A 12,852-nucleotide genomic window follows, 5' to 3' on the forward strand; every position below is an offset into this window, starting at 1 on the left:
CCCTGATTATTACTTTCCATAAACAGTAGCACAATGGTTCCCCAAGAGGAAAACATCTACTATCCATGACGCCATACCCCTATAAACTTAACACCTGTTCCCCTGAAGGTAATCAGTGGAGACAGCTGTTGTGGATTAGGTAGGATCAAATAACAAAGTCGTTGTCGGAAAGTGTTTTAGGATTTTCAACACCTTTAAAGAATATGAATGTCGTTTTCACCAGCTTTCCCACCAAAATTCCTTGGTAAATATGTTCCTAGGCTTGTTTACGGACCAGCTTACAACTCTCAGGTTAATCTTAGTTTTAGAGTTTGTTTGGACAAGTCCTGCAGTAGTTTCTGCCGTTAGAAATATCCTGTGTGCCCTGAATACAAAACCATACCCCCTAGCTTACTTCACCCACTCCCTAAAGGTTAGCGTGAAGCTGATTATAAGGAACTGGTGTCACAGGTTATTGTAGTCAGTCCGGTTAAACAGGAAGTAGCACCAGGCTAAAACTGTTAGCAGCAGGCTGCATGTACGAGTTAACCTATCACACTCACCAAGTGCACATTTTCTCGAGCAGTTTTGGTGTTACATTTGACTTCATTTCAGTATTTATTTTTCCTCCATTCAAGCCATCTTTGGCTTATATCATTTAGCTTTTTCGGATAGTGAAGGCATGACCCGCCCTACTCTGCCTCTGATTGTCTCATTGTCGTTTCCTTCGTTGATTTGATTGGTTGGGCCCAGGCATGACGCGTGTGATTGGTTAAAATTAGGGTAAGCCAATCAGAAGCAGAGTAAGGCGGGTCATGCCATACCAAACTAGCCCATCTATTATTTCATATTTTTAGTCTTTTTAAATCCTTTTAATTGTTCGTTTCAATTGTTTTTATCGTCTTCCAAACACATTTTACTGCCTTTATATTCCATTTTAATTCAGCATCTAATGCATTTAATGCCCGTTGTATTTTTTATGTAAAGCACTTTGAAGGACCTTGTGTATCATTGGGTATATCCAAATACATTTGCCTTGCATTTGCCTGAGTGGTTGAACTGTTGGGTTTATTCAAATCTTTAACTCTGTCAAATTGTATTTCCCATAGTGAGGGTTTAAATGTTGTCTTTATTTAGCTGTGTGTTTTTGTGTATCTTCTCTGGGTACATTATTCTTGACAGTGTATTTAAATGCATAATAATAAACATATTGAGAGGCAATAATAGGCCTAATAAAGGCAAAGTTTTTCAAAAGAGAGCATAATTATTGAATACAAGAATACAATGTAAATATGAAAAGACACTATAAAATGGAATATAACAAATGTATATATCACCAATAATAAACCAAATTATGGAACAACAATAAAAAATACTTAAATAAAAAAAAGTCATGAAAAAGCTTTTTTGCAGGATGTGGAAGGACATTGATCTCAGGATGTGCATAAGTTCAGTGTAATATGTGAAATCCCCAAAGTAAGGTGCTGAAAAAGGTCCTTGACCTATTTTTTTTGTTTTTCACATTCAAAAATACTATACTAAAACAAACTTAAAACAAACTTTCTGTTCATGTATTTAACCATGAAAACAAAACACTTCACATGTGATACCTTTCAGGCTCTGTAGCAGCAGTGCAGGTTCAGACATGTTTTGTGCAAGTAGTGCTGAATAAGTGCAGTCATTATCACTGTATGTGTGTCTCACTTTTATTTCAGGTTGAGGCTGCAAATTGCCCTTGTATACTCTTCATCAAATTCTCATTCACCTAACCAACTACACGGGTATCTGCACTGGGGTTTTTCCTCCCTGTGAAGACCTTGTCAAGAACAGCTGTGATGTCAGTGTGCTTTTTTGGTTATCTGTAACATGGTTCCAGCTAATCTGTCTGGCCACTCTCAACATCCAGTCTGACTGCCATGCAAAACAGGTTCAGTCTGTTTCACACAGTCAAAATATCTAGTAAATGTTACATTATAGTGGGTGACAATGTTGTTTTTGTTCATATCGATTGGTTTAAAAAATCTGGACTGGATTTCCTCAAAACAGTTATGTAGTTTACCAAGAGCAGCCCTTTAAAGCAACATTTTCCTGAAAGGAACATTATAAACCAAAAAAAAATTCATGATTTAAATTAATTTGAAGCAGAAGACACAACACTAAATAATGTTCATGTTTTTTGTTTTTTTCTAAATAATAGTGGTTTATTTATTTATTTATTTTATTTATTTACACACATTTAATAGAGGTAGAACCAGCTTTAATATTTACAAATTTATATTAAAAATAAATAGTTACAGAATATGTACAAATACATACAGTTGTATAATTCTAGTAATCAAATTACTTAACTCTGGGTACAAATAGATACTACATTATCTATAATGAAATTACAATTATATTGACGCTTGTTTGATCATGATGAGCAGCACAAGTTCGTATTTTTCAAGCTCCATTACTGAATTGATTTTAACACCAATTCAAATGACTCCAAGTAATGTGAAATTATTGTGCTGGCAAAGCTTCTGGGATTTCTTTGTCAGGAGTCCTTCACACCCACATAGGTGTGGCTGCTCAGTGAAGAGTGAAGGTGGGCTGAACTCCTGTAGTGATTCAGCATATAACAAGGTGCCATTTATATCTGTAACAAGTTCAAAAATCTGACAGGAAAGTGAATGGGTGTGTGGCGTGGTGAGGGAGGAGCATAACTCTTAATTGGTGGAGAAAACATTTAGCAACAGTAGGAGGTATCCCCTTAGTAAAATATGGATCTGTCAGAGTGCTCGAGGTTAATTTTGTCATTAATCGTTTCGACCAGGATGCCACAGAGAGAAGAGATACCAGCCATCACTTGCTGGCCTCCCTGCTGTATTTTATGTTCAGCTGTAACAGCTATGTTGTGTTTGTGTCAGCAATGTGGACGTGATATACATGCTGCTTTTACAGCTTAAATTGAGCGGGACTGGTGCGTGTGGCAGCTCAGAAGCCTTTTAAACTGTGTGCAGACCAAACATGTGACGCATTTACCGGCATGGTCACGGTGCGGACTTTGTTGTGGGATGCACAGTCCTGAGAGGAGGCCATATTGTTTTATGACCTTTGTGGGTTTTACACAGAGGTGATGGCCCTTAGTCTAGTCTAAGTAAATAAATGTCTTAATAATTTGGTGGTCTTAAACCACCATTTAATTGAGCAGGGCATCTGTCATGTACAGCAGCTAAGAAGCCTTTTAAATGGTGTACAGACACACCACACATGTACACCAGTGGGGTAATGGTGCAGACTGTATTGTGTGATGGACAGTCTGTACATGCAGATCCCTCAGAGGGGGCCAAATTGATATTGACTGGTATCACCTTGGCCTCAATAGTCTTCATGCAGACTGTATGGTTGAGTCGTCTCTCTCTTAACCACCAGAAGCAACCATTTTTCGTGCAAATAAATTATTCTAATGCAAGTAATTACTGAACTTCACATTCAATTTGTGTGTCCAGTGAGATGTTTATGTTCTATGTGTGCTGGATGTGAAAACAGGCAGTTTACTGACAGGTTAGCCACAAGGTCTCAATAAGATGACGGTATATATTGTATATAGATGCTGTCTAATTTCCTTGTAAACAGTCTGATCAAGATCTGCGCTGCATTTCTGCCAACTTCCACATCCTGTCATATGACTTTCCACAAAGACAGCACACATAACTGGTCTAGATTTAACCTTCTAAGAGCTGCATCTTAAGTTTCTCATAGGTGGTTAAATTTCAATAACTGGAGTTGGCGTGTAAGAAAGAAAACGTATGATGCGATTGGGCAAGCTCAGTTTGGAAACAACTTCACGTGCTCTTGTGCCGAGAGCTCCTCTCACCGCCACTCTGGTGATCTGCTGTAGACTAAGCGGGGTATCTACGGAAGAGAAAACAGCACAGATGACAACTTATCTGTGCTCTTAGATCTGCTGGCAATGACAGGAGGCACACTTCAAATAAACAAACTTACTCTCATAGAACTCAAGGCAGAGATAAGAAGGAGATCCCAGAGGGGTGTAGTGGATAGGTTTTTTGTTCAGGTTATCTCTGGCATACACGTTCCCCCCAAACTCCACAAGTAGATCTATCAAGTCAATGCTCTTTGTTTTGGCTGCATGATGAAGAGCCGTCTCATGTAGCTTGGCAGCATTCACATTTGCCCCTTTGGTAAGGAAAGACAAAACCGTATGAGAGAGAAATACTTCACCTGTCTGTACCATTTGTGTTTATACGCTACTAATAAATGCCATCCTAATTAAATTACAAAGGAATATAGACAGCACTTGGTTCTACGCACAATACAGGCAAGGTCCACACAGGGCTGTAGTTAACTTTTTTAAAATAGATATAATTACCATTCTTTAAATTATGTACATTTCATATAAGTACAAAGTTATATAAATTGTGTGAATACCATATATATATATATATATATATACCATAAAGCTTAAGGGTGCTGAAAACATTTTATATTAACATATTTGTGGTTTGCAGAAACATTACAAGTCTGTAATTCTGTGCACCTGCGGAGAGAGACCTACTTAGTTTCTGATCTTTGACACCGAACATATAGATATGAATTGTTGTTTGGAGACAATCATTTTTTTCTTGTGAGTGGGCGGAAAATATCACATATCCATTATTTGACCCAAAAATATTTTGACATTTTATTTGCCCCAGCTCTGTTTTGCAGAAGACAAACTCACCTGCATTGAGGAGAACTTTGGCGCATTCAAAATGTTGCCTTGCACAGGCTACATGAAGTGGTGTTCCATAGTGGCAGTCATGGGCCTCCATGAAAGCTCCTTGATCAATCATGAGCTGAACACATTCTGAATTACCTATTTTGAGGAACAGGAAGAAAAAAATCATGTCTGTTTAGAATAAAATGCTCTGCAGCCAGGTGAAGTACTGCTGGGAAATAAAAGTGCTCCAATACTCAAATTCTGTTTTTTGAGTAAGTTTTGTACAACATGAATAGATTTTGGCATGAATTTCACTTTAAAGCTTTCTCCTTACTCTTCACTTCAGTTTTCAAATCAATACTGCAATCATCAGAGTGCATCAGAGTCATCCAGCGGCCTTAGCAAGCATTGCCAGTAGGCTTTTTTATCACACAGTCTTAGTGGGAATTGAGAAATTGGGTTTCTGTTTTATGGCAACATCTTTAAATTAATAATCAAGAGTCAAGAGCTCTGGCATTGCATTATGCCAACGCTGTTTTGTTCTTCCTTCCTGTGTTGCCTTCCATGTACCTGCCTCTGGAAGAAAATACAATGTTATTAAAATTAGCCATGAGTGAAATGAGCTCCCAGCTTTACTTAGGAAGGACATCAAATAACTTTGTGTAGTTAAGGCCTGCCTTGATGATTCATTTATACAAAGACTGGTATGGCAATGGCTGACTGATGAAACACATACATCTTGATGGACATATACATAACTACACATGACATACATTCCTGTGGTATGTAGTGTGAAACAATACGCACCTCCCATGCAAGCCTCATGAAGCGGTGAGAAGGTAAACAGCGGAGGATTAACTGTCGCCCCATACTCCAGCAGCAGCTTGACACATTCGAGGCTACCGGCTGCACAGGCATCACACAGTGGAGTGCTGCCATCGATGTTACGAGCATCCACCTGGAGACCCGTGTAATAAATTAAAAAATAAATCATGCACTGATGAGGAAAGCCATCACTGACACAATCTCACCTGTGCACCAGCGTTCAGCAGCAGTCTGACGCATTGGGTCTGTCCCTGTATACACGCCTCATGCAGGGGGGTGATGGAGTCGACTGCTACTATGTTAACTGCTGCACCTCCCTCGATCAGCTGCTGCAGCTGGAGGGCCCTGCCCTGTGCAGCTGCCTCATGCACTGCTGACCGGTCCGTCCAGAATCCAAGACCATGAGCTGCAAAAATGTGAAGCCAACAATACTAAGCCTTTCTTTTCATCATGTTTATCTTCTCTAAGTGCCTGTGTGTTGACTTGTGATCACCAAAATCCCTTCAGGTTTTTTCTGTCATTGCAACTATTCAAATACAGCTGTAATACATTTTACATACATTTGTAATACAGCAAGTATTACTCTTTTTTTCTCCATTTAGCCTCAAGTACAAAGTATAGAAAATTAAAATGAAGAGATTTTCTCAATTCTTAATAAAAACGTGACTAAATATTTTTTGTTTTCATCTTGTAAATGAAAATATTTTTCCAAGTTTGATTCTACATTAACTGGCACAGGAAGGAGCTCACTGCATTTTATTTGTACAATAAGTCACCTCTGGCTAGAACTGTCTAAAACCGCTCCCCATGATGGACAGCCCACCACACAACATATAACCATATGGTTCAATTAATTTGCAGATTTTCTAACCTTAATATGTATATATATTATACATCTTTAGTGTGTCCTTATTTGATGTATTTTAATGTTATTTAACCTATTTTTATATGTCTGTGTCTTGTGCTGCTATCACAAACATATACAAAAAGAGGCAGAGCCGCCTCTTTTTCTTAAGGAAGCTCAGATCTCTGGACATCCAACAGCCATCAGGCTGTCTCATTTCCCCCGTGGATCAATAAAGTATGTCCATGTCTAAATTAAATCACTCATGTACAGCATAAAACAAACCATCCCATGGCACAACTGTACTGGGTTGTATAACATTGTAAGGTGTGTGTGATTGGGCCAGCCGACATACATTTTCACACAGTTGATCTTGTATAAGTGTTTCACATTTGCTGTGACAGAGAAAAGCTAAATGCACTTCAGTGGCCTCACTAACAAGCTTGCAGCCATGCTCTCAAATCAACACTCACTTTAAGAAAGCATGCTAACTGACATTAACCTAGCTGACAGGCGCTAAAAACTAGCCACCATGAAATTAAAGCTAATGAAAGCTAGCTGTTGCAGCTACCAGGCCCATTCTGCCTTGGGTTACTGTTGGTCACCAACTGTAAGCTACTTACCGATCTCTCCATACAAGGACGGTCTGGTCCGAGTTATCTCCATTTCATGTTACCGTTGTCTTTTTCCGTTATCTTCGTTGATTCAGCCAAATATGTAGTTCATGTTAAAGCAGAAGAATAAACACCAGAGGAGCTGCATCACTGTAAACCACGCCGGAGCTGCTTGATGCTCAGTGTGAGCTGCTCAGGTTCAGTCCAAGTAAACAATAGCTTGGAATTCTGGGAAATGTAGGCGACTGACCGTCAAAGCGTGAATCCAAACCATAGAGCCAAACGAGCCTGCCTACAAATTAACCGAACATAGACACGGTTAATAGACAACGTCATGTGTATTAATAAGTTTATATAGCAATGCAGAAGAAAAAATGGAAAATGCTTTTAATTAATTAACTATCTGTGGTGCATGGACATGACACTGCTGTCACTTTAGTTAACACACTATTAGCTAACATATATTGCGGTAGCAAACAAGTAAATCAATGATTAAAGCTTTTAACTTGATGATACTAATGTTTAGACAATGACATTACCAAGTGCAAAGGTTGGAATGCTTTTTGTGTGTGTGTTTGGTTTTTTGTGTTTGTATTAGCTAACATATCCAACTTCAGCTAATGTTATTGTCTATGGTTACGGTTGCTCATCCACGTGTTGTGTGGAAGATGATTTGTTGTTCTACCCATAGACTATGAGGTTCTACACAATCGGCAACCTCCGGGTCTGAGCAGGCGGTAACCTCCGGGTCTGAGCAGGCGGTAACCTCCAGGTCTGAGCAGGCGGTAACCTCCGGGTCTGAGCAGAGAGGAAAACCAGGAAGTGACTTAAGCTGCATTCTACCCAAAATTCCAACAGGGTGTGGGGGGCAAAAACATTTCTGTCCATTCATTTCAATGCAAAATGAGAAAACTTCTCACTTGATTTATTACCTCAGATTTAACACTATAGTCTCAATCACTAGTAAAAAATCTTCTTCAGTACAATTTGATGTTAATAGTTCAAATAATGGCCCCATTTAGAAGAATATAGAAGATAAAGAATTGTATGATTTGGGGCGTGGCTACCTTTGATTGACAGGTCACTAGGCGAGCCCTCATCAGGAGAGAAGCAGAGCAATGCGTATCCACAGCACTGTGTCAATAAAGTTATACATAACGTTATATAGAGGATGTTTACCGATTTGGTCTCATAACTTTGACCCTTTAACACTGTATTTTATTATAAGTATTTTTTTTTAACTTAATGACAGTTTATTTGAACGTTTTGTTCAGTAAAAATGTCTTGTTCAGCGTTTAATAGACACTCCAAGGAGTCGCTGTTCCGTTTTCTGAGGTGAGTAACATACATTTTACAGTTAATGCGCCTGTTAATGCTAACATGAATTAGCAGCAGTTTCTCTCAGTCAGGTTGCCGATGGTGTTGAGAGGCGTGTAGTCAGTGTCGTTAGATCCCTCTCGCTCCTCCACAGTCCAAATATAGTCTGCTCCCCGTATCGGAAACAAGATGGCGACACAAGATGGCAACACAGGATGGCGACGAGTGTAACGCTGAACTCGATGCTTCCAACAGGCAGTCCACAAACCAATGGGTGACGTCACGGTGACTACGTTTATTATTTATATACAGTCTATGGTCATTGCAATGACAGCATCTATATTCATTTTATGTTAGGGCAGTTCAATTAAATTTTTTTATGCAAATATGGTTAGACTTAGCTGAGAAAAAGATGCCAATAAAGATGCAGGTTATGTTAGGCTAACTTTGTACGTACTGTAATTGTACAGGAGTTGAAGCTTAATAATGTGAGACGACCAGAAACTTATTGTTAGGTAACTCAAAAGTACTGTGTGGGAACACAAAACTTTATGTAAAGGATAGCCTCAAATTTTCCTGTTAACTTTTTCGCTAATCTGGAGTCATGATATTTATCTCCCTATGGCGAGGGACAAGTGGTTATTCCCAAAAAACAAAGCTTAAAAAATATAATAATAATAACTAGAAAATTTCCTCTGGGGAAATTTTGAAAGGGCCATGGGGGCTACTGCCGGTGTGTGTACACTATGATGAGACTCTTCAGAGATTTCAAAGTATGCCCTTTAACCTCAAAATGTGTGTGTGTGTGTGTGTGTGTGTGTGTGTGTGTGTGTGTGTGTCTCGCGAAAATCGCATAAAGTTAGCTGTGTGTGTGTGTGTGTAATTAAAATCGCATAAAGTTAGCTGTGTGTGTGTGTGTGTGTGTGTGTGTAATTAAAATCACATAAAGTTACCTGTGTGTGCGTGTATGAAGCATGTGTATGCATGTGTGAGGAGTGTGCACACTTTAGTGCATGTGTGTGTGTGTATATCTGTAACTGTAATCACATCAAAGATCAAAGGCAGTCAGATCAAAGCAATCAACAGAATTAACTGCAGCTGTTAATGTTCCGAAAGAGTGACAGCAGAGGTTGACAGACTCGAATTTCTGGCCTCAAACAGAAAGCATTTTTGGCAAAACCATAATACCTATCATTGATCCGACTTCACTTTGAGCGTCCCGAGTTCTTCCTGAACGTCTACATATGATTTTTTTAAAGAAAATTTAAAAAATAGCTTTGTTAGAGCGATCTAAAAAAACTGTTCCATCTTCCTTTTTGCGAAATCTTCCTGCGTTTTTAATATGGGAGCCAATGAGGCTGTTGGTGCGTGTTCGTGGATCATCTCTGCGTCTTACGCTCAAACTATAACTCTGACAGCTTGACCAGAGGATTGTGAGTGAGAAGACAAATTTTCCTACGTTTATATGTATAAATTATTTCTGTAGAGTGGAATTTGCGGCCTGGAGCGCATTTTTAAATTTGATTTTTTGACAGTTTTACCTCTCCCTCTACACTCAGCAATCACATCACACACTCTGACACAAACATTCCGTGCAATACACACTGTTAAAATAATTGATTATTTTCTATATTGGTAAATGGTTTTATGCTTTATTTCTGCTTCTCTGTGGTCTGTCTCTGTTCTCTGTGAGTGACGCAGGTCACTATCAAAGGTCAAACCTTGACTGTAATAAATATCTCTATGCATTTATATTAAGTCAGACAATATGATTTGATGCATTGATTGTGTTTGTGTGTTAATATTGATGTAGAAAACTATGATTACTTTAATTACATATATTCCATTTGCTTAAACTGATTAAGATTCTATAAATCACAAAGAATGACATCCAGATATATTGGTGCACAGTTTTTGCTGTGTGTGTATGTGCATTTGTGAGTGTGTGTGTGTGTGTGTATGTGTGTCTGGAGAGGGGAGAACACAGAAGGCCGAATGAAAATCCCGTGTGAGAATCTCTGTAAGTCATAACAAGGAAAAATGTTTGTGCTAACAAGTTTGTTAGTAGGTCAAGGCAAGGCCTGGTTTCGGCAGCAAGCAACCAGGTGGCATGACGTGCTGCTGTATGCATTAAAACTGGCGAATGAGCGGATCAAGAAGGCGGGACTTCCTGGAAGAAATCGACCAGCATGTTTTGTAAACAAATGTTAGTATTTTAATGGGTTCCAGGGAGGGAGTCGGGGTTCAGACTTCACGAACTGAAACACGTCTGTTTGTATTCAGGGACATGAGTTAATTTTGAACCCAGAGATCTCTGTAAAGTGCACATTTTTTGACGTATTGTAATAAAACTTTTGTTAAACTGAGAAACTTGGACGTTCTCCAGCTCTTCATTTCCCCATCAAAGAATGCGCAGAAAATGGTGAGGTTTTTTCTGTTGGTGACAGATTTTTTCTGTCGGTGACAGATTATCAATTTTCAAGGTTTCCTCATGCAATTTTTCTAACAACACCCATTATAATCTCAGAATTTCTCCAAAAATGATCATGGTCATTGAACAGGGATTGATAAAAAACTATATGACCTATCGAAACGTGGATTAATACACCAATACACAAGACTTGTGTCTACTGTTTAAAGTTTAAATGGCGTCCCTAGGTGAAATTATGCCGGAGAAGTAGACGTTTAAATATCTCCAATGATTGTTCTTTTTCGCTCATTTTTTGTCGGCCGTCCCATTCATTTCAATGCAAAATTTTTAGCAGTTTTTCGCGACTTACGTCGCGAAAAATTCATATTCTGTAGAGAAAAGTAATAGCACACCGATCCCGATCAAACCGCACGTTTTGATATATAATTTGTCCTGCAACTCTTTAAGTTGTAGGACTAGTAGCGGGACGAAATTGTGTCCGGAAGAGGAATAAGAAGAAATCCACAGTATAACAGTAGTGCTCGGTGCGATTGCCCCGAGGCCCTAATAAATAATATTCCGTAGATCACAAAAGTTTTTGGAACTTCTTTTATCAACTGTGTAGGCCTACTTATTGCACAGTTTTAATTTGTAGGTCATGTCTTTAATGTCAGTAGCAAAAGTTAAATTAAGATTAAGTTGGAAAGAAAAAAAACATAGAAATCCCCATGTCACCAGAGTGGCCTACATTTAATGGCTACTTTCATGCTGTAGTTGAATATGTTTAAGTGTAGTCACAGATGCCCCAGAAACTTCTGGAGTTCCCCTTTGTTAAACCAAAGCACTTGGGACAGTACATGCGGTCTTGTGGTTTTACAGCTCTGAGGGGCATGAGTAAATTGAAAATTAGTAAATTAGTAAAATTAAATTAGTAAAGTGTAATTATTTAACCCAAGGTGAACTCTTGCCCCCTATTTTTTAAAGCATGTGGCCAACTCTTCAAATGTCCATTTATTTTTTTCATCAAAAAACTTAAAAAAAACACTTATAGAGCATTTTGCCAGTGAATCCAAATTAATTACTTCAACATAATCTGTCAAATCAGACATGTCATTGTAGTAAATACTCAATACCACTGACTAGCTAGTGCAACTGATTACAGAGCTTCACTTGTTAAGTAAATGGGAGCAATTTAGCTTTGTATTGGCCGATAACTTATCAGCTATTTTAAATTAGATTACAAATTTCCCATTATCAGCAAATAATTTATTGGCATCAATAGAGCCAATGTCATGCATCCCTATTTTTAAGCCAAGCAAGGTCACTGTACATGGATGGCAACTAACCGTTTTAATAATGGCTTGTCGACTTGACAAGTTGGGTTCCAAAATTTTGCAGACTTTCCAAGTTTTTCCAATTTAAGGGGGTTAAAATTAAATTCCCCAGTCGGTAACTCATTCTAAATATTTTTTTAATATTCTGACAGAACATAAATGCAGCTATATCACAAACCTATTCAGTGTCAGCAATTTTTTTTTATAACCCTCTGGAGTCCACGAAAGCGCCGGAGCATGACTTCTTCATGAAGTCACGACTTAGAAACGAAGCAGCATGGAGCCCTGCTGTCAACTTTCCTCTTAAGTTTTGGCTTTTCCAGAAGTTTCCATGTCCAATTTAATGCATCCACCCCTTTTCAGCAGAGGCAAAAAACACCTTTCTTTAATCTATGTTCTTTGTCATTTCTTTGTTTGTTTTTGTGTGTTTTTAATGTATTTTTGTGTGTGTGCTTTTGTATTTGGGGGGGGGGGTTTTGTTCAAAATGTTGATCCAGTAAGCCAAAATGAAAATATAGTCAGGTCATATACGTGGGTTTGTGCTGAAAAACAATGATACCAACACGTCATGGTAAAGATTTTTAAGGGGTTTATACAGGCAGAATGAAAAGGAGTCAAAAAACGACAAAATAGCCCCAATCTCCAAAGGGTTAAAGGAGTTTTAAAATGTCAGTAACTTTATACCATGTATGGCAAAATGGTCTTCAGTTCCAATTCTATCAAAGTATGTGTTTCTTAAAACAAATAGGCTACTTCACTTTAAATTATAACCCCAGTGGAAACACATTTTTGAACTACAGCTTGGTGCTGCCTCATGAGTGTTG

The 12,852-nt window shown here is 38.4% G+C and overlaps 1 protein-coding gene across 1 annotated transcript; it reads right to left on the reverse strand.

Moving 5' to 3' along the window:
- Nucleotides 1–2,204: 2,204 nt before the first annotated feature.
- asb13b (ankyrin repeat and SOCS box containing 13b) lies at nt 2,205–7,180 on the reverse strand. Its single transcript, XM_059336008.1, has 6 exons — nt 6,977–7,180; nt 5,716–5,915; nt 5,492–5,642; nt 4,706–4,840; nt 3,970–4,161; nt 2,205–3,876 (listed from the first exon to the last, which is right to left on the reverse strand). Exons 1-6 carry the CDS (start codon nt 7,017–7,019, stop codon nt 3,728–3,730), a joined length of 870 nt encoding a protein of 289 aa, XP_059191991.1. The 5' UTR covers nt 7,020–7,180; the 3' UTR covers nt 2,205–3,727.
- Between the last annotated feature and the right edge of the window lie 5,672 nt (nt 7,181–12,852).

Source organism: Centropristis striata, chromosome 6 (genome assembly GCF_030273125.1).
Source record: "Centropristis striata isolate RG_2023a ecotype Rhode Island chromosome 6, C.striata_1.0, whole genome shotgun sequence".
Classification (NCBI taxonomy): Eukaryota; Metazoa; Chordata; class Actinopteri; order Perciformes; family Serranidae; genus Centropristis; species Centropristis striata.

Excerpts from the sequence above, each read along its gene's own strand:
- asb13b (XM_059336008.1), bottom strand. The coding sequence starts at position 7,019 with ATGGAGATAACTCGGACCAGACCGTCCTTGTATGGAGAGATCG. Across the intron at positions 4,841-5,491 it reads TCATGAGGCTTGCATGGGAG|GTAATTCAGAATGTGTTCAG; the intron begins GTGCGTATTGTT and ends TCCTCAAAATAG. Across the intron at positions 4,162-4,705 it reads CAAAGTTCTCCTCAATGCAG|GGGCAAATGTGAATGCTGCC; the intron begins GTGAGTTTGTCT and ends TCCTTACCAAAG.